Source organism: Fopius arisanus, unplaced genomic scaffold (genome assembly GCF_000806365.1).
Source record: "Fopius arisanus strain USDA-PBARC FA_bdor unplaced genomic scaffold, ASM80636v1 scaffold00075, whole genome shotgun sequence".
NCBI lineage: Eukaryota > Metazoa > Arthropoda > Insecta > Hymenoptera > Braconidae > Fopius > Fopius arisanus.
Window position 1 is genome coordinate 118,003 of NW_011887814.1, and position 27,375 is coordinate 145,377.

Genomic DNA, 27,375 nt, shown 5'->3' on the forward strand with positions numbered 1-27,375 from the left:
GACCGTTTTATTTCAAACTCCAGTTTCTCCTCTGTTTCACACACTGACACTGTCTAAAATGACATTGTCAATTCAAGACGGAGGTAGAGTAAAGCTTTGTCGTGCTCCACTTCGGCCTGCGATCACTACAGCATGTCGAAACTAAGGCCTTCAAACAATTTTTTTCACCAACTTGCACAGAGATAAAAATTCCCCTGATATGATAACAGACACGTCACGATTCTCCCAATTTTCACGATCATATGAGCAATGGAATTGGAGTTTTATCAACTGTTTGAGATTTTAATTGAGATTTAGGTGAATTTCGCAAGAGTGCATCCTTGAGGAAATTCATCTTTACGAATGAAAATAAACCACCGGAGAGATAAGAACAGAGAGAATCAGAGCTCCAAACAATCGACAACGATAACCAGAGGAAATTAATCCCCTCGACCAGGGGAGGTGGAGAACGTTAAGAAGGAACTTGCGCCGGATAGCGTAATGAAGAGATTGCTTTCCTCATTACGGTTGAAAATTCATCCTGTCAGCATTAATGTCTCCAAACAGCTACCACCAACTCGAATTGACATCCACCAAAAAGTTGCAAACAAAAAAAAATTGTAAACCACCAATGAAAAATTAAACAGCCAATAAGAATAGATTGCCAACAAAATTGAAGCAATAAATGAGAAAATTGAGGATATACCGAGATAATATATTGAAAATGGCTATTAAATCGCCCGAGTGTTGGTAAACGCTGGAAATGAATATTTCAGCGCTCGCAAAATAGAATAAATAAATCTATTTGTGCTAGAAGTCGATAGCAAATGCCACAGATCCTTTTAATACACCTGTGGGTTTCACCTCTCGACATATTGCGTCACCTTTTGCCTCCCATGCTTGAATATCCTCGCAACTCTTCTAATTATACTCCCAGTTACGTTAAATGCCCCCACAAAAGTCTGGGTTATTTCAATGCATCCAGCATTCATCATCGAAATTGAGAAAAAATAAATTGATTGCTGAATTAATGAATGAGACGTAAATCCCGAGACTTGGAAATCAGTTCACATGATAAAGTGCGACGTAAACACGAAGAGGACAATCTGCGCCGTCTAGACAACCTCTGAGCCGTCAAAACATGGATTCAATTACCAGTTATTAATAGGGAAAGGTTCGATCGCGTATCATACCAAAAAAAATCTGCATTCAAGTTTCTTTTTCCTGTTGTTAATTTTTTTTTTTCATCAAAAGAGTTGAGAAGTTAAGGCATCTGAATGTAGGTAAGCCCGTTGGATAGGTTGGAAAATTTGACACAAGATTAAAAAAAAAATAATCCTTCTAGCTCCCATAGAACCCCAGCTAGAGCAAAAAATGTGAAAAGGATCTAGCGATCGATAATTGATCTGTAGGAATTCAGTCAGGATTTTCTTGGAATCCACTTGTGCGATTTTGTTGCTCTTTTTTTCAATTGATCGGTAAATTTTTCGATCTATTGACGGGGATCACTACCGATTCTCATTTCAGGTTCTTCGGCTTGCTGAGAGGCTTGAATGCAAATTGGCGATTCAATTCTTGTCGAAACTGAGGAAAATTTCCAGAATTTAGCCTCGAGGCGCCCCAAAACCACAATATCGAAACTATTTCAATAAGAGTTTGCTCTCCAGTACAGGGGAGGATAGAAAAAACACCCTCTGGAGTGAGAAACTTTACTCCATTCCGTTCCTTTATGCATCTTGTAGACTCGGCAAGTTCGAAGTTTTCTCAGTTAGTTTGGGACTCGTTTCGACTCGTCTGAGTAATCATTCTGAATCATTTGACGGTGAATAGAGGATATACCCTCATCTTGTCTCGAACTTTTGATTACCATTGAGACACGTGAAATACTTTAATTGCATTTTTAATCGCAGTCTATCCCGGATTTTGCCCCATTCAACTGAAGAAAATTTTGCAAATTCCCTCTATTCATACACTGCATTTGAGTTTTATCAATTTTTTTTTCTCTTTAAACTGATGATCATCTTGAGGGCGATAGCACATTTTACTGGGTGTATGGTCGTTGTAGAGCTCGATAACGCTTCGTCAGCGCTGATAACCCCGATTTTTTTTTCGCCCCCTCGAGTGTTGGTGAAAAATAAAATGGAAAAAAAAGGTGCGAAGCTCCCGTTTTCCGAGGATATCTCGGAAACCAGCGAGATAGAGTTCAATGGATTCCCAGGGAAATTTTCGATTCCAAACTCTGGTCGTAAACCGATTTATCTCCCCCCAGAATCACAAAAAAATATTAACTCCAAAGAATTGATCTATTGGCTCATTTATTCATCACTCACGCGAGTCCATTTCCTTCTGTTTTCTCAACTCGATTTTTCTCCCATTTCTTTATGCGAAAGCAATAAGCTGGAATGATTGGAGTCGAATGACGGTGTCTTGGCATTCCAACGACAATCGATGACCTACATTTTCAACAATTCACTGGCCAAGTTAATTTTTCCTATTTCTCCCCATGATCTTTCCTTTTTCCTCCTTCAGGGGTTCATTTGGCCGAGGAAATGACTGCATGGAAGTTTCTTTCCAGAGATTTATGGTAATGCGTCAAGGATTCACGAAAATAGTGATAACAAAAAATGTTGGACATTCACCAACTCCTAACAAATCCAAATGATCGAGTCTCCTCGAAACTACAAGAGGAATTCCGAAGAAAAACGAGTTTTCAATTGCACCAATCGATAGCCAGGAAAATTTACTGACAAATTAAAAAAAAGACGGTCCATTTATCTCTTGTAGACCCAGAGTTATAGTGAAAAATGTAAAGGGGATCTGGTGATCCATCATGATCTATAGAATAAATCGGGATTTTTGGAGGATCTACTGGAGCAAAATCACCCGCATTTTCAATCCGACGAGAAATTCTCCTGACTATCCGATAAACTCATCCCCCATCCCTTTATTCTCCATCATAAAAAAATGATCTATAGATCTATAACTGATCTACGAAAACATATTGAAGGTTTACTCGTGATCTATTGAAGCTAGAGAGCTCATTTTTTTTTTAATTTGTGGGTAAATCTTGCGATCTATCAGCCGAGATGTTGAACGAGCTCACGACTGTGAACCCCGAGGAATTCCAAAGAGTCTGCTTGTGAAATATAAGAATTTAATATGAAGATTCGATATTAGGGTAACCGGAGTCGACTTTTCTATGCAAGGACTCAGCCAAGATGTTGATTTCCCGTGACTTCCTTCCGCAATTTGCCCCGACAAATGAAATCCGCTTGAATTTCCACAGACATTGTCAAAGTAGAACTGTCAACATACCACTTCCGATGGCCGTCAGCCGCAGGAGGCTGTTCATGCTGTCGCCTCCAATCTCTCAGTCTTCACCTTATATTTCCTCTTATCGTGCACATGCATACACACGTGTCACTTGATGAAGGTTAAAACTGACACTTTATCAATCCTAACCCCTGGGTACGCAAAATTTTCCCAAACAATTTCTAATCACATGGCATTCACCAAATTTCACAGACACCAGTGAAATTCATGGCCCCGATTAATGTTCAATTATCACTGATTTTCGATGGCTCTCTGATGACGACGAAGCGTCTCCGCTGATGGCAGCGGTCGTACTGTTCCCCTGTTAGTACGACGACGAGATGACGACGACATTTCACCGCACCTTGGTGGGCTTCCGAGCATTAAACATCCGCACGTATATTGCTCCTCACTATTATTTATGGTATGTTCATAAACTACTACCACCCACCAGGTGGATCATCGCTTTCATGTGGAACAACTTTACCCTGTGACCACTCGAGCGCACCTCATTCTCTCCATGCCCCACCCACAGTGAATACTTCGATTGATAACGATTGATAACGATATAGATACCGATGGGATATTACTCCTCCAAAAAAAAATTTTTTTTTCATCAATTAGAGAAAATACTTTCACCACCTGCACTCATTGCACCCCCAACGCGCGTGGAATAATCATTGATTTAAAAAAAAACATTGATAATTGATAATTGATAATTGATAATGTTTCGATAATCTGAGTGGAATTAAAAAATTCATGTCTCGGTGAAATTTCGCGCTCATCAATTTTCATTAGTATAGAGCCCTGGAAATGAATTTTCTTAAAAAATGGGAAATCGCTTTTCTATATTTCTGAACTCGACGATCCCTTCGACAAAAGAGGTGGGGGGGGGAGGGGAGCGGCGATAATATTGGACATTCGTGGTGAAAAATCCTAGACTTCATTTTCCCGTAGCCCTTTTGTATGCAAAACCACGTGGAATATCAACTCGGCTATCAGTGAAGTTCGCAAAATCACGTCAATAAAGGGGTGGACGAGAGAGGGAGGATACAGGAATTTTCAAAGGGGAGGGCACAACATTGAACGATGAGCCATTGTCGTATTTCATCGGTTTTTTTTCCCGAGGGGTAAATGGGAAAGTCTTCTAATAGAAATAAAAAAAATAAAAATGGGAAAGTCTTCAGGTGAATTTCATCGGGGAGGCTTTGCGGAAGGGAATTCCATTGTTTGGACATTAGAGGCAATTGAGGGAGGGAAAAGGGCGTGGGGGAGGGTTTATTAAATTGCCGAGGGGATTTTCAGGGGAAAACATTGCTGGGATGTTGCAATTTTAATCAATTGAGTCTCCCGTCTGGGTCGAAGGGATTGGAATGTTAAGATTTAATATTGAATTAGATTGAACGATTCGTGCTTCATTTTGCATGAGGTACTCACGCCAGATTTACGAAATTGTTTAAAAACCCCCTCCTTCCTTCTCAAAAAATATAAAAAATTATTCAGAGAGGATAAACAATTCCTTTCCTCCCCCTAAGTCCTCATCAAGATCATCCCCCGGAGTAAATCGGTAAGTTCCACCGGAAAAAAACCTAGAGGCTGGGGAATTATTTTCCGAACACCTCCCCCAGACGAAGACTCCTTTGTCCACCCTCGGTCAACATTGTTACCGGTGATATTGAATTAGGTCTGGTATTTTAGCTGGACAGTACAGCCCGCAATGTGTTATCACCTCCGGGTAGATGACGCGGGTATCCGGTCAACGCAGCCCAACAAGTTTGTCCTACACCGGGACTATATCCAATAACGGTAATCGATTAATGAACCACTTCACATAGACCCATCCGCGGTAAGAATATTCTCATTTCTTTCCCGACTTATGAAAATTTTATCGTATCAACCCTGACGATTTTCCCCAACAATTGAAATTTCAACTGCTCGATTCCAGATCTAGTTGTTCGATCCTGTTCTTTCCAGAGATGGAGATAAACAGGGAGACGCCCTAGCGTGATTACCATGTAAACATGACCTCATTACCCCTCAGCAAATAAATTCTGATAATTCTCCGAGGAAACAACCCCACCCCCTGTGTGAAATCTGCTAATAGCATCGATCAATACAAATTATGCCGTTCGTCGCTAATTATTTCGGTGCAAGAGTCATATCAAAATCGACTTCAATCAATGATTCTTTCAATCAGAGTTTATGGACTTTAAGATTAATTAACAAATCGTAAATTACGATTTTCATTTCGTAAATAACGTTGTACGCCCGATATCTTAGAGTTGGAGTATTATTGTAAGTGAACTGAGACTATTATGAAGACCCTCTGTATTTTTACACAAGAAAATGGCGACTCTGAGACTTGCGTTGAGAATAGCTGAAGATATTCGAGTTCTTATCCGTAATATAAACCCCCGTCCGGACTTTCAATCTAAGTACATTACTGGACTATCGGATTTTGCTGCTGGCTACGGTTGAAATCCCATTGGTACAGTGGTCTTTAGTGGTAAAGGACGGAGTGATAACTCGGCGCCGCAAGCCGAGATGGAGAAATCCCAGGGAAAATACTGTTGACAGTAATTCCCATAAGGATGTTACAACTACTGAGAGTGCACTCCAGTTATACCAAAGCGACTTGACCATAATTGCACGCTGATATTTCGACTGTAAAACGCGATTCAATCATTTTTACAGGTGAATTAAAATTAAAACAAATTTCAGTGATTACTCCGTAATATGGGTCAAGCCAAATTGCTTCAAGACCCTCGCACGCACTTACTCTTCACTTTACGTGAAAAAGTCACAAGTACCAAATGTAACCCTCTTCAAGACGAAGAAAATCGCATTTACCCCGTCCAATTATTCCAATTAACGACTGAGATATCGCAGTTTGTATCCCGCAACGACTCGCGCCAGCACTCGCGCGCTCCTCGCGCTAGTGGCAATTACAAATTTTTCTATTTTGAGTTCTAACTGAGATATAAAAAAGAAAAAAAAGACGATTCTCTTCATTACAAAAGTGAGATTGTTGAAAAATTGATGCAAGTCATAATCGCCTCTTGATTCAACTCGCAAATCGACACGAATAATTTTATTAATTCTGTTTCACGCGCGTTCACACGCTAAACGCGTACTTTACGCAACGAATTAGACCCTCCAACGACATCTCTTCATCCCGTAGGACTTCACATTACGCGTAATGCACCCCGGGGTAAATGGTAACGACGTCGTCGTCGCATTTAAATAGTAAAACGCAAAAAACGCAGGGCAAATTATAGCACGGTATAACCCCCTGTCCCTGGGTGTGTGTCTCTGGTATTTGAAACGAGAAGGAAGAGTTGGCGCAATGTTGGCCTCTCAATGGCGACGGGGGAGGACGTTTGAGGTGGAGGAATCTCGTGAATATTCAATGCCCAGAGAGACGAGATTTTCGCCTCAGAAAGAGATGCCACTGGTATTTCTCCGTTGGAGTGAGTAAGGTCAGTTCTAGGGGCTTTTCTTTCTAGGACGCAGCGTAAAAAGCTATTTCCAGCTGATGCAGATGAACAACTTGCCATTTCAATCCATAGATTTCTGCGACACGTTGTAAGAATTCATTTGAATGGTCTCACGCGAGGTCTTTAGAATTGGAATCGTTAATCGGTCTCCGGTCAACACGAAGATCGACAAATTTTACATTAAAAAATTTATCCAATTTCAGGTCCTTTATCAGGTTATTTTATCGACAATATATCTGTCACCTGTCTATTATCACTGACCTATTTGTTCGGGTCCAAAATGCCCTTCAAGTTATCAGTATGAAATTGTTGTTTGATATTGATGACCGGTTTATTGTATCTATATTTGAGACACGAATGATCGATTCTTCGGGAATAACACCCATTCTCTCGATATTACCCACAAATGGAGGTAGATTTATGTCAGGCACGTGCGAAACACCGGTCCTCTCATCTTGTCTCGGGCTACAGTCTGCCAGACGCCTTTGGAATTCATCCAGATGATGCTGACGACATCCACTCGTCAAACCACATCCTCCGATATGTTTTGGATAAAGTAAGCCACAGCGCAACTATTTCACCACCTAATTTGAGGATTCAGGAATCACAGAGACCTTTTGAGAAAATATTCCATCAGACAATCGGTATGTGATTCAAAATGGCAGTGCATTTTTAATACCAGTTGTTTGTTGATAACTTGTGTTGGAAGTGTCGAGTATAAAAAACGTGTGAGGATTTGTACGTTGTGCCATCGAGTTTATCTTGAGGAATGCCTACCGTAGATAAGCGTCACAGAGACTTATCAATTCGTACAGATAGCGGGTTTTGAAGGCATTTGTCAGTCTGTCGCGCCAGTCGTCGCGGTGCCTCGTCTGTTGAATCGCTGGATCGGATGGTTAAAAAATGGTGTTCAAATACCGACCAATATTCAACTGGAATTTTTTTCGTAGAAATCTAAGGCGTGCCAAGATATTCCCCATTTTGTTAGCCTCATTGGGAGTTGTGTGGATAGTCGTGCAGCAAATGGTGAGTCGAACGTCAACTTTAGGGTGACAACACCTCGACTTTTTAACTTTCATACTGGATTTTTCAATGGCAGAGACTCTGGAATTTATCGAGCCTGAAATCCATGACAGAAACATTTGGTGACGAGCTGAGAAGAGAGATGGAAAGACTGATAATAGTGAACGAGTCAGATGACACCTGGAGGAATCTAGGTGTCAATGACTGGAGGGGATTTTCCGCCTATTTGGAGACTAGACCAGAAGTCGTTCTTGAAGAAGATGATTCGTTGATTTACGCTGGGAGTACCTGGGGTTTTGTAAGTAAATCAATGATTCGGATTTGTAAGATTGATCAATCCGAGATCATTGAGAATTTCTGAATGACAGGCGTCGCACATCAAATGATTGAGAGAAAACAACAGCAGCAACATCATCAACTAATCCAATCGACTTCTTCTTTTTAGATTCGAATAATCAGCATAGTTCCGGTATCAGCTGCCTCCACCCAATTGGCCTGCAGTTTCCGCTATCACTCCACCGCCAATCACACCACTATCCTGAAGAAGCCATCAATCAGAACTGAATTAGTGGCATTTGGTGAGAATTTCGGAATGTACTACAGCGCAGCTTACATCCTCTGTCCACTTCCGTACCCAAACGAAGCGCTTCCGCCAGGCGCTCAATTACCGGTGGGTTTGACAGTATCGATCAATCGAGATCGATCGACTGACTCTCCCGATCCCACCGACTTCATTACCATCCGATATCCAAAGCCACAAGCCACGAATGAAAAATCATTCGCAGTGTGCGTTCAGCCGTTTCATCATCACTTCGACAAGGTCGACGATTTGATCGCCTTCATCGAGTACTACCGAATGATGGGAGTCAATCGTTTCACGTTCTATCGAGACTCTGTAACATCCGGTGTCGATAGAGTCCTTGATTACTACTCTCGTCTGAATGTCGCAGTTGTTCTTCACTGGAAGCTACAGGATCTATACGATTTCGAGAGAAATCTCCGGGTCGACGGCATCTACGCGGCACTCAATGACTGCTTGTACAGAAGTGTTTTTTATGATGGGTACAGGTATGTCCTAGGAGTTGATGTCGATGAATATATCGTACCGAGACGCCACGACAACTTCACGGAGATGATGGAGCATCTCAATCCTGAGGGGGCTGGCATCACTGGAGCTTGGATTTTTAGAAATGTTTTCTATTATCTGATGTATGACGACGATCTAGTCACTCTGTCACCTGGTGAGACGACTTCACGAGTTTCTCTAAGAAGTTGGGAAAAATTCCAGTGAAAGCATCACCTTTTATTATATTCAAAGAGATTTCTGATGGAAAGGTCTTCCTGGTGAAATTTTCAGTGGAAATTTTTCTGGCTCTCAACCAAAATTGATCCCCTCCTCATTCCAATTCCCCCGAGAACATCTAAACGGCTTCTTTAAACAATTATTTATAATGTTTCAGGAACCCCGAGGATGAATTTTCACAGTAAGACTCGACGATGGGAAAGGACAAATCCACCTCATGACCGGAGCAAGTTCATCGTGCAGGGAAGGGACGTTGTCGAGTTGGGAAACCATCGAATTTGGAAGTTGAAGAGAACTTGGTCGTTATTCACAAGTGAGTGCCAGCGAAATTCAAGAACTGTACTATTTTCAAATGTCGAATTGTCACTTTGATTTCAGGGTTCAAAGAGACCGCAGTTGATCCCGATGTCGGTACATCTAATCACTATCGATTCTGCGAAACGGAAATTGATACTTGCTGGCACCGAAAGTCGATAATCGACAGAACAGCCCATCGTTTCACCCATAAATTGGGTCTGAGAGTGAAAAATATTTATCGTACAATCTTCCCTGGCAATTATAGGTGATTGTCCATCAGTTGTCATCAGGAATTGATAACGAAATACATCAATTTGTCCGATTTTTTTTAAATGAAACAACAAATGACTGACGCTCCAACTATGCCCATCGTTATGGGCTCTCGATGGAAAACGTCAATTCTAATAGCGGGGAAACAGATATTGAAGCGAATCGACTGTTGATGCAGTGGAAATTTGAGGACTGATTGGTGGCTGTGGGTCACTATCGATTGCTACCTCTGGTGGGTCAACGTTTGCCTGGACAGTGGACATTGCCGTCCTCAGAGTGTCGAAATTATGACAAGAAAAATCGAAGAACGAGACTAACGATTCAGACATTTATCACCAAAATTTGTCAATTAAATTGTCAATCAACAGAAAAATGGACAGAAATCGATGGCCGATCGAGCTTCGAATAATTGAAGAAAAACCGAAAAACCATGGAGATAATTTCGAGAGGATAATTACTTGGTGGGATTATCCGTGGTTGTTGTCGCTCATGGATAAACAATTGTAAAAATCGATAAAAACATGTATGAACGTCTGAGCGTACATCCGAATGAATCCCCAAATAAAATGGGTCAATTATCGCAACGAAAAAATTCACCATTTAATTTACCCACTTTATAAATACATTTTCCGATAAATTACCCTTTGTTTCCACGCTCGTGGTATTTTTAACGAGTTTCTGTCCCGGATTATTCCCAATCCGGTGGGAGTAACATATAAATCATCGCCGGAGGTGAATAAAAATCCGTCAGGCAATGGCAATTATTTTTTGTTCATTGTCAATAATTCCAGTTTGCCCTTCCGGGTCGGTGGTCTTGAGGCGATCGGGCGTAAGTGCCAACCCCTCAAACCTCTCTTCGATATTGTTTGATGCCATTTATTGAACGACCGCAGATAAAAGGATGGATTAAAATCATTATCGAATTCCGTGACGACTCAGATTTTGAGAATTGACAAATGAAAAAAAGTCTTGATGCAAATCGATAGAGGGAATTGATTCAATTCAATTGAATCGAAGAATCGCGATTTATCAAGTCATTGTCAAAAATTGGATATTTTTTCTGAGAATTGAGATATTCTTTGGACTGGAAGAAATGAAAAGGAGAGGATCTATTTTTGAGATTCGATTATCTGTTGACGTACCTTGCGAATAGATTGGAAATTCTCCGTCGCTGTGACTGTGCGTCAGCATTCTCGCATATTCACGTCGAAAATTCGCGGGACGTCCGATGATTTCAAATCGACGTCTCATGCGATCATCAGCTGATGTCCCAGCGAGGATTACATTGTCCTCTTTTCCAAGACTCAGAAGACTCGCTACCTTTTGGAGCGACACCCCGACGACTATCGGAGTGCCGCTCGACGATTTCTCTGGCTTCCACAGTTTTCACGTATTTTCTTTTAATTTTTCTCAATTCCACATTTCACCTTTTTTTTTTCTCACTAATCTTTCGGTCTCTATTTATATCCGAGGATAACTCAGCCTAATTGTAATTATTTAATTAATTATAAAAATAAATAATGAAAATTATGAGAACTTTTTTTATAACGGATAAAACAGCTTTGAATGTGAAATAATTTTCCGTAGGGGAAAAATATTTTAGAATGAAAAAAAAATTGTTTATTAATTGTTTATTGGAAGGACTATTTAAAATACTCAGATATCCTGGGATTTCTCTAGTTTCCTGTTTCAACTTTAATTGAAATCACCGAAAACTCATTGTTTATCACTTCCATTGACACTATAAAAATAGTAAATAATTTCCACGGATCAAACGAAATATCACTTCACGCCAGAAAAAACGGAATGCCCGTAAAACTTGAAGATATAATTTCCCGCACTCGAAGGAAAAATTAAAACTCAGAAGATCTCCACCAGTTTATAATTCCCAGGTGTCTCCCCTTGTCTCTTCATTTCCTCTCACATCACCCAGCAACTTCGTTTGAATAATTCATCCCTCTCTCGAGACAAAGTGGAGAGATAAAGAAACTTGGACTCCCGTGTCCTCAGGCATTCCAAAAAGGTAACAATTCCCTCCGGGGGGTGGGTGGGTGGCACTTCCCCTAGTCGATTAGTTACTCAGGTATTTAGTTAACGGACGGCACCGAGAGCGCAGGTGGACAATTAAAAATTTCCCCCACCCCCCCCAAAGGGTGAATGAATAATTTTATGTGGAGTATTTTTGGGTTTGTCTCATAATTTTTTTTATCAACGAAAACGGGGAAGGACTGACGTCCAGGACGGGTTCGATGCGCGCACTGGGATGTTGAGTGGCTCTGGAATATCTCGCAAACTGGGTGGGAGGTGGGGGGTGGGTGGTACAGCGCAAGCTTAAGCCCATTGGAAGCAGGAGAAATTACGAATTCAGGGGTTCATTTTTTTTTTTTGAGTTTCGATGTCGAGGAGTTTTCGGGATCTCGAGAGGAAAATATTGGAATTTTTTTTCCCCGCGGGAAAATATTGGAAATTTTTTTTTTCTCAGGGTGAGCCCAGGCCTTTGACCTGAATCGAGGATCATCCCTCGAGGGAATTCTAGGGTTCGAGGGCTTTTTCGAATTTTCCGGAGATTTTTGGGGTTTAGAGTTTGAAAAATAGTTTATTTTTTCAATTTTTATCAGAAGATTTTCCAGAATCTCGTTTTTTGAAAAAATGAGAACATTTTCCAATGAAATGTTTGAGGGAATGATTAATTTCCTCAAAGTTATAGGTGTAAAGAGAAATTTCGAATGAAAATTTCCGACAGAATCTTTTCCATTGAAATAAAGACGATGGAAAATTAATGAGTAATTAATTTCCTCCACCTCATTTGGTAATTAGTCCGCTGTCATTGGTGCCCACCGACTAAATAATTCAGATAATGAATGAATAATATTCATTCCCCCGAATTTTCGAATTTAATCACTTGAAATTCACCAATTCGGCCGATCCATTAATTAAAATGTGATTAAAAACGCGAGTTGGCCGTAATGTTCATGAAAAACAGATGGTTAAACTTTTCCCACAGCCATAATTACCGGTAAAACCCACCTAAATTATTCAAATAATAATTAATGAAGTGACTCCTGACCTAGGCGACGTAGAGGGCTGTAGGGTATGGGGTCATGGACGTGGGGGCAAAGCCGGAAATCTCCAAGCAATTTACGAGCGTTGTACCACTGGGACGGGATTAGTGACAGTCAAGTACACTCTGCATTTCCGGTTTAAATTGTATCGCCCATTGTCATCGCTGAGCGACTTTTCGGTTTATTTCGGCGATATTAACTGAGTGAAAAAAAATTCCCTCCAAGAGAGGCCAAAAATACTTTTTTCCCGCGAGAATTAATTTTACCACTCTTTTTTTTTACAACAATCGATTCCTCAGAGTTATTCAAACTCTCCGGAAAACTTTTCAGTAACGATTGATATTTTTTTATCGCTCGCCCGCCTTGCAAATAAATTAAGGGAATTATTATTTTTACTCACAGGTAGGTGTGTTACTAGGGGAATTGTCTCGTGTCTCCTCTTTGTCTTCTGGGGCAATCGATTCGTCGTTATCGTTTTCTGAAATATAATTTTCATTCATCAATTAAGGAGTTGATTAAACGATCGACGGATTAATCGAAAGATTACATGATAATAATGAGAGCATTTATAATCGCTTATCTCAATGTTTTACGATTTTTCTTAAGGTATTTTTAGAAGACATCACCTTTGGATGGAAATTTGGATGGAAAGTATTGAAACCTAGTTCATCGTTAGAAAAAAAAGGTTCTGAAAAGACTAGTTCAGAATTTAATGAAAAGTTACAGGCGAGTGGGTATTTTTTTTTTAGAAAAATTTATTAACTCTCGAATGTAATGACAACATGAATATTTTACAGAGTTTCGTAATGATTTTCGTTTTAGAAACGGCAGTCCTTATAAAAACCCCAAGGTTACAAATAATGTGTTTTTTTTTTGGGATGGAGGGGTAGAAATGCGGGGATTGGAGTACTTCGCAGTTCAGAAAAGTTCTCGAAACTTTCTGCTGCAGCATTTGAGGTTTCGAGCGGATTTCGAATCAAGAAAGGAGAGAATTTTTTGTTGAATCTCCACGGGGAGTCCCAGGAGACTTGGATTTGTAACTTCAGCTGCATTCAGGATTTCGTCTCTTATCGGTGTTGTCAATGTGTCCTTAAACCTAAAAATAATAAATCATATAAAAACCCAATGGAAATATTTCTGTATTAAAAATCCTATCTAGCCTAGAACAGTAACTGAATCTTCGACTCCTCATCCAAAAACGTTCTCAATTAATTATTGAGACCTCTATATTTGTTTATTGATCCTTCACGACTTCAATTCCCAAATTAGCAAAGAATAAAAACCTGTGGGACAATCTCTTCAGGTCCAGGTAGGTACCAGGAAGATCACTAGAGTATGGATTAATAAAAGCCAGTGTTTCCACAGCCATCGATCTGGTTTTCACTGATTTATCAATCGGTGAGACATTGAGCACTAGAACATCTCCAACAGGAATAGCCTCGAGCTTAAAATCCAGGTCCTCAGTCAATCTGTTCCTCATGGAGATCTCATAGACCCCCGAGGCTCTCCATTTCACTGGATCGAAGGGCCTTGAACTTATAAAAAAAAAAGTGTTATTATCAGCTAAAATAATCAGCTGATGTCTTTATTTATCTCATCCACTTACTCATCATCACCGGAATCATCGATGTAGTACCCAACCTCCTCCATTATCACTGTTGACACTGTGATCAGCTGATCGTGATGGGTCACATCACTCCTCAATGATAACACAATTTTTTCCAGTGCTGGGGATAACTTAAAAAACGTACTGTCTTCTACGCGAATTCCTCTCGACATTGTTCCTCCATTTGTTCGTAAATTTCACAACAATTTGTCGGCGTTAACACTGACACTTGTGATCACCTCGGGCATGGAATGCGCCACTACTTTACCAGCAGATGATAGATTTTTAAGACGAGGTAAAACGATTACCCATTTTTTATTTTTATATTATGATATATTATGATTATTTTTATTGCAGCACAATTAGGCACTTCTCGTAATTATCGATTTATCTTTATGACTTCTGGACTAAATTTTCAAAACCGGAAAAAATCGGAAATCTTACCCCTCAAATTTACATTTATTTTGTTTTTTATTGTATTAAGTGTAATTTTGATTTGTAAAAAAATTCCATCCAAGGGATGATGAACTAATTTAATCCAATTAAAAAGAGTTTGTGGAATACATTTTTTATAAACCACTCGGAATATTTAGAATATAACATTTTTGTTTTTGTGAGATTTTCTTCAGAAGACGTGGATGTAGGGAGAAATACTGAGGAAAATTGTCATGGGGACAGAATTTTTTATCAAAAATTCGAATTATATTTTTCCGTGAAATGACGCATTATCGAGATAATTACCGTTTTGAACAGAGACTTTTAACGATTTATCACTCCATTAGTGGAATATTACCCATTCCATTTTTGTTGGAAAGGAAAAATGAAAAAATAGAGGAAAATGGTGAGAGAAAGTTGTTCTGCAAGGAATTGGGTGGTTGGGAGGAGTGGGAGGTAATAAAGAAGGGATTAAATGGGTTTTAGGCTTTAACCCTTTTTGTAATAAGTGGTGGGCCAGTAAGAGATAAACTTTTTCTGATAATACGAAAAAATCTTGTGGTGGAAAAGAAAGAGATACATTCGTTACTGAAACGCAGTTGATAACGATTATCTCGATTTTTATCTCAATTCTTTACAAGGAAATGATAGTTCAGAGTGATTCTCACATTTATATCAGATTTTCTCGTTCATTTAATAATTGTCATCGTAAAAATATTTTTGAACAGAACGATATGACAGCAGCCAGATAAAAGTTATAATTCTTATTCATTTTTCGTGATAAAAATGTATTCTCCATTTCCTCAAATACTCAAGATGAAAAAATCAATTGTTCCATCATCAATTGATTTTTTCTTCATTATCAATAGAAAAAAAAAATCGAAATGAGAGAATTTACTCCCTTCGAAAAAAAAAACGTTCAATTTTCTCTCATAAGAATTGATTCTTCTCATTATGACTGGAAAATGATTGAAATTAAGTCACGCAAGGTTTTTGTTTCACAAGAACAATTCGTCCTACAATTCTACAAAAAAAATGCAGTCCTATTCCTCGAATGTCGTGGAAAAAATAGAAAAATTATTTTTCTCGCACAAAAAGAATTCCCCAAGACGTCCCTGAGAAAAATGAAGTCTCCAGAGTTTGGCACATGAAATTGGGAAAATTCTCGGAGGGAATAAAAAATAGTACGTCCCTGTAAGAGGAAAATTGGCCACTTGTTGCAAAAACGCCAAAGCGCAGAAGCGGATCTGCATTCGAGGAGTGGAGATGCCTCGAATAAAAAAACTAAAACTGTAATTTGAAAATAATAACTCACCATTGGTATCACCTGGATTGTTCTCATCCACATTGACAACACTAAGAGGGGCACAGGTTGTAACCGGATCGATCGATTCGGCCATTTTACAGGTTAACTCCCCGGTTAACCTGTCCGCATTAAGCTGGCACCTATATCGTGTCCAGCAAACATTCGAAAACCTGTATATGTTTTTCGCGGATATGTGTAAAAAATTCAATTCACCGGCCTTCAATTGCATTACCGACACAAAACTCCACTCTTTATAATTAAAAATAACTACACAAGATGGCGTCGTCGACAGATTTGCAAAAATTCCAAAACACGAACTTTCCCGCCACTCACTACCGATGCACCAGGTAAAGGACGAGGTTTACGCGAAAAAACAATAGAACTATTCTTACAGAAGAGAAAACTTCCTCCAAAAAACATGTTTTATGCTTTTCTCGAGTCTGTCTCACTGTGGAGTTATTTAGGATCGAAGGAGTTGCCGCGTTTTTCTGCCAATCACGGAAACACGAAAACACTTAAAATCATGGAATTAATTACTTAAAAATCCTCTCAAAAGTTACCTATCACTTTAACAACACTCACTGATAAGTTTAATTGATAATTCACTAATTAATAACACGAAAAACTGGTGATTTTTGAAAGCGCCTTATCGACGCCACACGACCAGACGACTGGGTGTCCGCCATTTTGTGAGATGGCGTTGCGCGCGCTCGTTCGGGAGTGTTCGGGCGATGGAAAAACAGGAATCGGATTTATTCGGTTATTTATCCAGAAAATAAAATAAAATTATTAATTAATATTGAATGGTGATTAATTGATAATGCGGAATATTTTTGTGATTAATTGCGGTGGCTTAGTGTGATTAGTCGAGTAATTAGTGGATATTTATATTTTATTTCTTATCGTTGGCGGGAGAGTACCGATAGATGCGCGACTGATTTTGCGCAGCAACACAAGATGGCGTCGGACAGCTTGCCCGTGAGGAGACGCCGCCGCTGGGAACAAAGAAAGCTCGAGGATTTTTGAATCGTCAGGGGTTCTACGCGAGTGTTAACGTAAATCCAATGTGACAGTGATAATTACAAGTAGTTATAGTGTAATTAGATCGATCTAGTGTAATGTTCGAGGTGCATTCTGGGGCAGAGCGAGTCTGGCGTCGTTTTCCTTGTTTGGTGAGTTCTCGAAAAATTTGTTTTAATCCGCCAATGATCGCTGAATTGAATCAACTCGAAACACATATTCTCCAAAACGGGGGATTTGCAAATTCCTGATGTTTTGTTAGTTGAATTTGCTGTTTTGTGTTATTACAATGTTTTGTGGCGTTTTTTTAACGTGTGGAATGAACGAATCAAGGATCAAGTCGAATTTATTCGCATGATTTATTTATTTTCTCAATAATTTCGCAAGGAATTCTGGGAATTGAGAGAGACACTGGCATGTCCAGACAATGCGTAAGGAAGTGTTGCAACTCCTCTGATCCATCTTGATCTCTCAAAACAAAAGCATTCAACAGTCCTCAGTGTTTTCATGAAAATTGTTGTCAGTCCTCCGATGACGAGCAATTGATTCCCTAGAAGTGAAGATTCCTCATTGTAAATATCTCATTATCGATTTCAATTTCCCAACAGTCCCCCTGATTTTTTGAAACACCTTTGTTATAAAATTTTCAATCAGGGAGGTATTATATTACCGATTGAACCAGTCGAATGACTGTGTCTTCCAATGGTAATCTTTGAGAATTCCCTCCAGGTCCTCAACTCAGGGTCCCAAACATCGATAGTGTCGATGCTTTCTGTCATGGTAACATTTTTCAATGACCTACCAGCACCACCAATAATATACAACGTATCGAACATAACGTGGAATGAGGCAAAACACCTCGGAACACGTAGAGGCTCGATATTAATCCATCTTAAATCAAACATCAATCAACTAATTAATTTCAAAAGCTCACTTCTCCCACTTCCCCAGAAAAAAATCCAGGCAATTAAAATCATTAAAAAATCAGAATTAATGATCTAATAATGAATTGAGGTCTGAATATTTGAATTCGGATGAATAATTAATCCAATTAATTACATTCAAGGTAATCGAGAGTTTTTGAGGGTTAATGATCTTTTGAAAATGCTCACGTATTTTTCGAGGGATCGAAGCACTCGACGTCCTTGGATATAGGCTCCCTCTTCGAAATAGTCATACCCCCTCCCACCCATATGTAATTACCGTACTTGGTACTTGCTGGGCCTATTCTTGCTGTGTGCATGGGTGGAGCTATTCGCCACGTGCCCTCAGTTGGATCAAAAACTTCGACGGATCTCAGGGCCCTGAAAGCCAGAACAGATAATCAATCAATCAATTACGAGTGAACTCGAATGATTTTACACTCCATTCTTGTCCTGTCCACCAATGGCGTACATCCGCCCATGGGAATTGACCAGAGCAAAGTTTTTTCTCGGTGTCAATAATTCTGGCTCGTTGTACCAACTCCTGGTAGCGATGTCATAGCTCCAGACGGTTCCTAGGGCCACACATTTTCTTTTCAAAAAATCTTCCCTGGGATCGGCACCACCTGATTTGATTATGATTTTATGAATTCTATTGGTCATCACCAGAATTCAACACTTTTCACTTACCAATGAGATAAATTTTTCCCCACATTAATGCAACCGAGTGATGATGTCTCGGCTCTGGTAATTCTCCAACAAACTCCCAGACATTTTCCACTGATTTATACCTGTAAATATCTCTGCCCGTGTTACCCCGAACACCGTACTCCACGTGTGGATCAATTCCACCGAAAACTAGGACAGTATTCTCTCCATTTGTATCCGTTGATTTCTGTAGCCGTGGGGTAAAGGGATCCTCGGTGTCTGTCTCGAAAAATTGAGACGAACTCGTTCCAGCGTCAAAGTCGAGGGGATTGGGTGGATGGAGGGTCTCAACGGCCTCCAGGGCCTTTCGAGATCGAGGGGTTGGCTGTGGGATTTCAGTATTTACCTGGAGGAGACGAGAAAAAAAATTTGTCTTCATGTTTAAATGTCACAAAAATAATTTCTCCCCATTTTTCACTGGGGAATTTCTCATTATTTCGATTGATCTTATCTGTTCCAGTTTTTTACTCACTTGCCTGGGGTCTCCAGACACACCACCACCTCCAGCCTGTCGCAGGGGCTCCAGGGGCTGATTATTCTTATTTATCGATGGAATCGACAGCAATTGCGCCACTCTCCTTGCATTCTGATTCTCATCTGACGACAGCTTTTTTATCTGGACCCAAGTGGATGGAAAAAATTAAATTGCTGATACGGTGAGTCTTTTTAAATCATTTTTTTTTCAACCTCTTGAAATGTTTGACGTGTTTTATATCCTCTGTAAACCGCTTGTATTGTGGTGGCAGCTTCTTCCTCGGACTTTGAAGAATCCGAATTTTTTCCATTTCTTCGGTAAAATTCTCTCTTCCTCTGCCTTAGTTTTTTCCAATTTAATCCGCTATTTGATTTCCACTGATCGCATCTGGCGTCATCTACGTGGTTTCGCGTTTGATGTACATCGGTGTGACCGGGAATAATCTGGAAAACAGATTGAAGTTGGCAAACTTAGGCGGATCGATTCGCCCTGGCAATTCAAACTCACCCGAATTTATGCTAGCACACACTTTCAGAGTGAAACTCAATTTCTCTTGCTAACTCTCTCTCTCTTCCAACTCGATATTGTGTATGGGAATTAATTCAATCGCTCAGGAATTCAAATTTTTATTCAGTCGGTCATTATTACCGTGAATTTTAGTGATACCATCGAACAGATCGGGGAATTTATTCTCAAATTAAAAAAAAACAGTCAATTTGGCCCAATGGATTTCGAGAAAATTCCAAAAGAATTTTCATCGATCACTTTTACATTTTCGACTGTAAATCGGGTTCTGCGATAACTAAATTGTTGATTTTTTTTTTAATTCGAGGTGTAATTTCCCTGGCTAGATGGTGGCGCAAGTTCTGTGATTATTCCGGTGGTAGTTTGTGAGATAATTATGGTTTTTAAAATATTGATAAGTATTTATTCTAAGGTATTACAAGAATAAGGTATTGGTCGGGGTTTGGGGGTGAAAAAGTGTGGGTTGAAGGGTTTTGAAAATTCATTGGTTCTTGAAGCTCGGTAATTTCACATCAAAGTCGTTTGTTCCTCTACTCACCACCTTGGAATGACTCCCCAAGCTGCTCAAGTACTTGCTGAGAATTTCAGGCGGCATACCAAGGGTGGGAGGGGCTCCTTGAGCTCCCTGACCCCCAACTGGCATCCTCGGGCATCTCGAGGGTCTACCGCCGATGTTGGGGGGTAAATTCACTTGACCTGCAGTTAAATCAGTCGAACAATTAAAGTTGATCAATTTTTTTCGATTGAAAACACTCTCTGAATATGGGATATCTCTGAAACTATTTCATTTACAAATTAACACCGAGAGATTTTTTATTATTTTTTAAAATTTTTTTCATTTTTTCATTTTGTTCCGCACGTTTGAAATGAAATTTTTTACCGATTGAAATTTTTGGAATTTCCAAAATTGTTCCCGTCCCTCCGTCTCTAATTAAAGTTTTTCTAATAAATCTAATAAATCATTGCCTAAAAAATCAGTTTTTGCAATGACCTCCAAGTTATCGCGATTTTTAAAATTTTTTATCTTTTTTGAGTTTTAGTTATTTCGGACATATTTAGAGAATAATAGAAGCTAGATTTTTTTAATTTTATGATTTTATCGATTCATGTAGCACTATCGCTTTAATTAATTTTTTTTGATTCGGGATCAAAATTATTTACCTGATGAGGAAGCCCTCGGATTGTGTAGAGATTGGTAATTATTCGGCTGTCTTACCGGCGATTCTGCACAGTCATTGGACATTGTCTGAGATTTTTCAATATTTTTAGTTTTCAGTTCACTTATTTTCGTTCTCTGGTATTCCTCGAGGTATAGCAGAAATTCCCGATAAGTCACGTAATTCTAAGAACGATAAAATGATATATTGCAGGTGAATGAGGGTATGAACAACATGAAATAGCAATATCGTGGATAAAGATAGGAGAAAAATATGAAATAATGATAACTTCATTTTGAAAATTTTCTGGACGATTCTACTTACAGAATCACATGAATATTATCAGCCCAATAAAAATTAAAACAAAGAATTAGTTAAATTGCGTGGCAGTCTTACTCGATTAATTCTCAAAAAACTTGGAAATCAACGATAGAAATCATTGAAATCATCAGTCATTCTGAAATTAACACAATTATCGACATAAAATTGATTGTCGTTTCACACCTTTTCTTCGCCCGTCCAATTACGATTAGCCGGTTCTGTAAGTCCCAGTAATTCAATCCAGTGGTAATAATCTTGAGTCTGATTGCTATACCAGTACTTGATAATCACAAAACTGTCGAGTCAGAGAAAAATAATTTGAATTTGTGAATGGGAAAAAAATTTGCCGTTGTGAAAGGAGAAATGGCAAGTGTTCATTTGAGGGTTGATTTTTAGATGGGGTGGTTGGGGGAAGGGGAGGGGTGGGTACACACTCGGAAGTACTCGAGGGACTTCACCCCCTCGGTTCTCAATATGTACGTGACTCAAACTCGTTGGGAAAACGCGGGATTCAAGGGCTCTAGAGACAGCCAGAGGGACTTCAAGTGAAACGTTTATAAATTTAACTTGTTTTAATTAACAAGAGTTAAAAAATTTGGGCTTTTTGCGTCAGGAGACATCAGGGGATATGGAAAAAAAAAATCAAGATAACATGAAGCGAATTTTTTTTTTTCCAATCTGGAGCAAAAGTTTTATTAATTTTTCTCATTGGTAAATGCGCTGGAATTTTGGTGACAGGATTTTTTTTTCGTTTTGGTTTTTCAAAATGGGTATTTTGGGGTACAGGGGGAAATAGTGATGGATAGCGGAAGTAATTGATGACATACGCAAGTCCATCGTCCACCATTTTTTGTATCTCGGGATACGACATGAGCTCCATAAATTCTGGATTCTCCGGGTTTCTTTTGACGTCAACGAGCTGCCAGGGGGCGATAAGCCCGAATCTAACGCATTTGAGAATGTCCAGAAGATATTCTTTACGGGTTTCCCAGTCGTACATCAACCACCTTACAGCGGACATTAAAACTTCCATTTCACTTTATAGAAGCAAAAAACAACAATTAGAAAGAAAAAAAGGTTCTCCCGTATTTAATGAATTTAGTCAATTTTTTTACCTGTTAACGCAAATGTAATCCGATCGGAGTAACAAACAAAGTTCGTCAACAGAAAGTTCGAGAAAATCTTTAGTGCTAACAAGCATCAGAAAGAATTTCATTATCCTGGGGATCATTAGCTCCATCACAGCGGAATTTCTAATTTTTTTTGCGTCGAGATAGAGGAGAAAAGCCGTGTCCTCGCTAAATAACTCCTCGTTATCGATAAAAGACCAGCACTGCTCCTCCAACTCTGAAAAAGTCGATTGTTTCCTCAATAAAGTAGCTCTCCAATTTTTCATCCCCCGGAGACTCAGAATTTAGGATCGATAGTGACTCCACCCGATAGACCGAGAAATTTACCTACACATTAAAAAAAATATGACCCGTGTAGCTCCAATAGGAGAGAAGTTAGAGCCGAAAACGTAAAACCGATCTAGCGAGCGAATCTCAAATGATCTATAGAATAATTTAGGATTTTCGGAGGATCTACTCGGGCAAAATGAGTCGTCCTTCTTGTAATCGATGGTAAAGCCCTTTCACTACCCGATAGGATTATACCCAATCCATTCTGCCCACGCTGGCTAAAAATGATCTAGCGATCGATAAATGATCTATGAAAATTCATTCGTAATTTTCTCCAAATCTACCGGGCCGATTTGATTCGATTTTCTTTTGATTTGTCGGCAATATCTGTCGCTATTAAATTGGGTACCTTTGATTCCGAGTACTTGGGCACCAGTAAATATCTCAAGAATATTATCCCGCCTCAGAAGATGGCAACTCTCTGCACTGCAGCTTATCATCCAGTCATAGATGATGGAAAATGCTCGTGATGTCACACCGCTCTGAATTTATCATAACAAACTCAGGTTATTCCATGTATGTTCTGTTGAAACAAATATTTGATTTCCCTTAGGAAATTTTATACAGAACGGACGAGAGGCGAAACCATGAAAATAGGAGAAATATCTTCGCACTAACTCCCAAGGAGACAAAAGTTGAATAAAAATCGTTGTAGAGGAAGAGAATTTTTAAAAAATATAATTTTTTTTTCTTCCACGGTAAATCCCGGGATTTGTTTAGAGTCTAGGGAATATCTTTTTACCGGGCGATTTGAAATAAATTTTTTGCTCCATCCCAGGGGAAATTCTTAATTTTCTAGGGGCTTTTCTTCGCTGAATATATTATATTGAATATATTCAGTCGTTTATGCGTCATTAGGTTGACCATATGCGGCAAATGATTGTTCAGGCAACGGCGTGCACCAGGACGATAACACACACTCTCATTCAAGTGAGGATGACTGGTCTCGCCTGTCCTCGAATGATAGGATCGATCGACATGCGAAATTGTTTCGAGAAAATAGTTTACCCCCGTTAAGTCGATCTCTTTGCAGTTTTTATCGTCGAAGAAGGTGCTGTAACTCTGGAGAACAAGGAGATGACAGTGAAACTCGTCGTGACCCAGATGCACTATACAATCTGCATTTCTTACGGGAGAATGAAAATAAAAGTTATTTACAAATTGAAAATCGCTGAGAATATCGACGCAAGTTGATTTTCAACAAATCCGGATGATTAAATTTTCATAATTACTTGTAATTGGTGATTCTTCTCTCTAATTCGTCGTACAAATCAGTTTTTTCGGGCAAATTTATATTTTCCCAGTCTATCGGCTGCTCCACAGTGAATCCCAGGCTTGAGAAATTATTGGGAAATCATCGGAAAATTCGCAAGTGAAATTTTTTTATTTTTCTTTACGGTTAGGGAATCGGATTTTTTTTTTTTCATGAACTTACGAAGCCAGTGGGACTTCATTTCCCGGTTGATGACGATGATGATTCCCCTGATTATTCTGTTTCATCTCCATCTGATCGTGTCGTAATTTTCCTCTGTGCGGTTGAGTTCTAGGCACGTACTGTGTGGGTATCCTCGGTAGTTTCCTCTGTGCTTGCAGATGGTCAATCGCTGACGGGGTCACACCCGGTGGTAGATCCTTTGCTTGTCCACTATCACCAATCTCCACTTCCGGTTTATTGAGCTCCGCTTTTACGTTCACCTTTGCGTGACGAGGGTCAGCAACTAGGACACTTACTTTTTTCGATTCGAATATCACCTGGAATTTTATTTCATTACTGGGGATTTTTGTGGGGTCACTGTCGACCCCACTGGCTACTCCGCAGCTATTTCCAATGACGGCTCCATAAATTTACCCACAGATTGAAAAAAAGACGAACTTTCTAGCCCCGGTAGATGCGGAGAAAATCCCGAATCAATTTTTGGAGATCATTTCGCGATCGTTAGATCATTTTTTTACCGCGGGGGATAATTCGGGCGGAGACAGCTCTAATGGATAATTGGAAATATTTTCCAGCGAAGTGAAGAAAGACGAGTCAATTCGCCTGGGTAGATCCCTCAAAAATCCCAAATTATTCTATAGATCATTTTTTACCTTCTATCACTATAGATCACTTTTAGATTTTTCGTTGTAACTCCGACGCTATGGGAGCTACAGAGGTCGTCTTTTTTTTAATTCACGGGTAAATTTCCCGATATATCCGCTGGTGTTATTATTGATCCCGAATTCGCCTTTATTCGATTGAATAAATACCACGAGGGCTTTTCGGCTGGTATTTTTACTTGATTGGGAATGACTTTGAGGTTTCCACTCGGTGTCGACTGAAATGGAAAAACTCTTCTATTCTCCGTTCCCCTTTCATTCACAGAATAAGCCATATGTCTAATGACATCATTAGTTGGCTGTCTGAGACATGGGGATGGGGTGCGTCTTCCTGAATCAACAACTCGTGACTCTTGAATGATATTGACATTTAACGATTGTCTCCTTAATGGTCGACGATGAGGTGGCCTTCGTCGTCGTGGCTGTAATTTTGGGGGTATCCTAGGGCTCTCCCTCGAACTGAGTAATATTTCATGATTATTCCCACAGGGCACAGAAAAAAATAATTTCTACTATAATGTCAAGGACTTTCTTGAGAGAATGAGAAATCGAAAATGGCAATTGATGATTTAATGAATTTTTATCGTTTATGAGTTCAAGTTTGTCTTTTGGATAATTGTGATTGATATAACTTTTTGGATAGACTCAACTGTTGATTGGGTGGGTGGGACTGCGTTACAATTGTGTGGTCGGATTTGGAGGTGCGAACGAGGGTCTTTGAGGTCGTGGAGGAGGAAGGATCCTGGTTAACCGTCGGTTCACCCTGGTACAAGATAACAACCTCGCTCTTGCTGTTATCTCCCTTCAACGATAAGGACTTGTCCTCCCTGCTTGCTAAACCCACTTTGGCAATGGAATCTTGACTTTTCTGGTTGGCTTTCGATAATTTATTAGTGTAGGGATTACCTTTTCCGCTGTGACGTCTCAGTGCCCTCAATATCCGGGGTGTTCCCTCCTTTCTATTCATCAATAATTTGTCATTAAAAGTGTATTGAGAGGTAAAGACAAGGGGCTGAAGTTTTGCGGTGATGATATTTAAAGAAAAAGGGTAATTATTGATTTGAAAAGTTTTGACGCTCGACTGAATCGTTGGAAATCGTCGTGCTAGTAAAAATCGCTGTTACAGACCCCTTGGGAAATGGGGCACAACAGTTTGTACTGTCATACCCCTTCGGCTGTATTTTTAATTACCCAAGTTTTCCTCTGGATGTACCCTCGAGATAACTTATCCGCTGGTGCTGATGACAATTGTAGGGAAAAAGGAAAAATCCTATTAGTTTTCAGGATAATTAACGCACGAAAAATTAATTAAAACTTGCAAATTCACGTCTTCTGGTATTGCCCATTGGATAAATCCAAAAATTTGCAAACCATTAAAAAAACTTGTCCAGTTGGTTCTAAATATCCTTTTTTGCATTTTAACTAGAATTTTTCGATTTGTCGAATGGCGGGACACTTTCTCATTTATTTTGATTGCTTCGGTTTTACGGAAAAAATTATTTACCTGATTATTATTGACGGAAAATTTATCCGGAATGTTGGGAAAACTCGAGCTCCGGTGAAATCTCTTATCTCTGCTGTTGTCTGGTGAATTAATCGCAATTTGTTATAGCTCTCTCGATTGAATTGTGAAAAATTGAATTGTTAAGTCGCGATTTATCACATTATATCTAACGGGATATGACACTTACATCACTTACGTAATTTGAATTCGGGTAATTTGTAACACGTGGGGCGACACTCAGACCACTGGGTATGACAGCCACTGGGATTTACTGGGTCAAGGTCTGATGAGTGACAGGAGTCGTTTTCTGTTGATGTCGTAATTATATTTCTCTGTGGATCACCGATCAATCAATAAAAAAAAAATCATTTTCTCTTAGAAAATGAGCCCGGGAAAATTCACCCATAGATTAAAAACAAGTACATCTACTTTCGCCTGTCACTGAAAATCATTTTCCTGTCAAAAATCTATTTTTCCTCCAACTCAAAACCAAAGATGCGAAATTCCCATTTTTTGCCAATTCGGGGGTTGAATTGTCAGAATTTGAAGTGTAAGAAAAAAGGTTAGAGTTTTCTTTGATTGAATAATTAACAACTTACATAATTATTGAAAAAACTTCTTCTCATGATCCAAATCTCCCGTCTTGATGGAGACAAATCATGGGATATCTGTAATGGATAGAAAAAGAAAATGTCTTGCGATTGGAAAATTCCCAAAAAAAACCTCAAAAATTTTTCATTAAAAAATGCGTAAAAAAAACAATTGAAGAGTCAGTTGGATGCTGTCTGAAGTAAGGGTAATGATATTACAGCTGAATTATGTGGAGAAGTTTACATAGTGTAACAATTACGTTTGGGGCTCGATGGGAGATGTGAAACGTCGAGAGGGCGGTTGTTGGGGCTTGTTACGCGAAAATTTACCGGGGTAACTTTACGAGTTGTTGAGAACCACCTCGTTGTTGCTGAGTGGCTTGTCAAGCCCAAGTTTATGGACTCGTCATTTTTCTCCACTCGTCATCAACATTTAATTATCATAATTGGCTGGCCTTAGGCGTTATTTTGATTATTGTCGCGATATTCCAGTTAAATCAATCTG

The 27,375-nt window shown here is 39.4% G+C and overlaps 4 protein-coding genes across 11 annotated transcripts in view; 1 reads left to right on the forward strand and 3 right to left on the reverse strand.

Moving 5' to 3' along the window:
* The window catches only part of LOC105269821 (phosphatase and actin regulator 4), a 68,367-nt gene extending 51,608 nt beyond the window's left edge, over positions 1 to 16,759 (reverse strand). The window contains exons 1-2 of one of the 2 annotated variants that reach the window (XM_011310361.1): positions 16,100 to 16,759; positions 13,144 to 13,221 (exon numbers count right to left, since the gene is read on the reverse strand). In XM_011310361.1, coding sequence (XP_011308663.1) covers positions 13,144 to 13,221; positions 16,100 to 16,319 — 298 coding nt within the window. In that variant the 5' untranslated portion in view covers positions 16,320 to 16,759. Of the gene's footprint in view, positions 1 to 3,294; positions 3,363 to 13,143; positions 13,222 to 16,099 lie in introns of those variants that run through there. The other variant, XM_011310364.1, reaches the window with a different exon arrangement.
* LOC105269820 (uncharacterized) lies at positions 7,644 to 10,290 on the forward strand. Its single transcript, XM_011310360.1, has 5 exons — positions 7,644 to 7,814; positions 7,888 to 8,109; positions 8,257 to 9,052; positions 9,272 to 9,427; positions 9,493 to 10,290. The coding sequence occupies exons 1-5, from the start codon at positions 7,692 to 7,694 to the stop codon at positions 9,678 to 9,680; spliced, it is 1,485 nt and encodes a 494-aa protein (XP_011308662.1). The 5' UTR covers positions 7,644 to 7,691; the 3' UTR covers positions 9,681 to 10,290.
* Positions 13,530 to 14,603, reverse strand: ntc (nutcracker). Its single transcript, XM_011310359.1, has 3 exons — positions 14,350 to 14,603; positions 14,027 to 14,278; positions 13,530 to 13,839 (listed from the first exon to the last, which is right to left on the reverse strand). The coding sequence occupies exons 1-3, from the start codon at positions 14,520 to 14,522 to the stop codon at positions 13,662 to 13,664; spliced, it is 603 nt and encodes a 200-aa protein (XP_011308661.1). The 5' UTR covers positions 14,523 to 14,603; the 3' UTR covers positions 13,530 to 13,661.
* Positions 16,760 to 17,472: 713 nt separating the features above from the next.
* LOC105269825 (uncharacterized) lies at positions 17,473 to 26,997 on the reverse strand. 7 transcript variants are annotated; one of them, XM_011310370.1, is made up of 23 exons: positions 26,880 to 26,997; positions 26,477 to 26,612; positions 26,281 to 26,360; positions 25,968 to 26,014; positions 25,683 to 25,735; positions 25,427 to 25,610; positions 24,956 to 25,235; positions 24,115 to 24,431; positions 23,912 to 24,013; positions 23,688 to 23,805; positions 23,029 to 23,161; positions 22,335 to 22,566; positions 22,047 to 22,256; positions 21,403 to 21,514; positions 20,903 to 21,083; positions 20,280 to 20,437; positions 19,429 to 19,659; positions 19,214 to 19,357; positions 18,724 to 19,087; positions 18,473 to 18,659; positions 18,223 to 18,414; positions 17,781 to 18,001; positions 17,473 to 17,660 (listed from the first exon to the last, which is right to left on the reverse strand). In XM_011310370.1, the coding sequence occupies exons 1-23, from the start codon at positions 26,904 to 26,906 to the stop codon at positions 17,482 to 17,484; spliced, it is 3,888 nt and encodes a 1,295-aa protein (XP_011308672.1). In that variant the 5' UTR covers positions 26,907 to 26,997; the 3' UTR covers positions 17,473 to 17,481. The 7 variants fall into 7 exon arrangements, 6 of the variants coding, with proteins under 6 accessions (XP_011308672.1, XP_011308671.1, XP_011308673.1 ...); XM_011310369.1 differs by having other exon boundaries at positions 25,427 to 25,619; XM_011310371.1 differs by having other exon boundaries at positions 18,473 to 18,608; positions 25,427 to 25,634.
* Positions 26,998 to 27,375: the final 378 nt, after the last annotated feature.

Bases quoted from the DNA above. Each gene is read 5' to 3' on its own strand.
- LOC105269820 (XM_011310360.1), top strand. From the start codon at position 7,692: ATGGTGTTCAAATACCGACCAATATTCAACTGGAATTTTTTTCGTAGA. The intron at 7,815-7,887 runs GTGAGTCGAACG...TTTCAATGGCAG, and splicing joins GGATAGTCGTGCAGCAAATG to AGACTCTGGAATTTATCGAG. The intron at 9,053-9,271 runs GTGAGACGACTT...ATAATGTTTCAG, and splicing joins TCTAGTCACTCTGTCACCTG to GAACCCCGAGGATGAATTTT.
- ntc (XM_011310359.1), bottom strand. From the start codon at position 14,522: ATGTCGAGAGGAATTCGCGTAGAAGACAGTACGTTTTTTAAGTTATCC. The intron at 14,279-14,349 runs GTAAGTGGATGA...TTTTTTTATAAG, and splicing joins GATGATTCCGGTGATGATGA to TTCAAGGCCCTTCGATCCAG. The intron at 13,840-14,026 runs GTTTTTATTCTT...TATTATTTTTAG, and splicing joins CTGAAGAGATTGTCCCACAG to GTTTAAGGACACATTGACAA.
- LOC105269825 (XM_011310368.1), bottom strand. From the start codon at position 26,906: ATGAGAAGAAGTTTTTTCAATAATTAT. The intron at 26,015-26,280 runs GTAAATAATTTT...AATTGTCATCAG, and splicing joins TTTCCGTCAATAATAATCAG to CACCAGCGGATAAGTTATCT. The intron at 18,002-18,222 runs GTGAGCATTTTC...GTTTGATTTAAG, and splicing joins TTCGATCCCTCGAAAAATAC to ATGGATTAATATCGAGCCTC.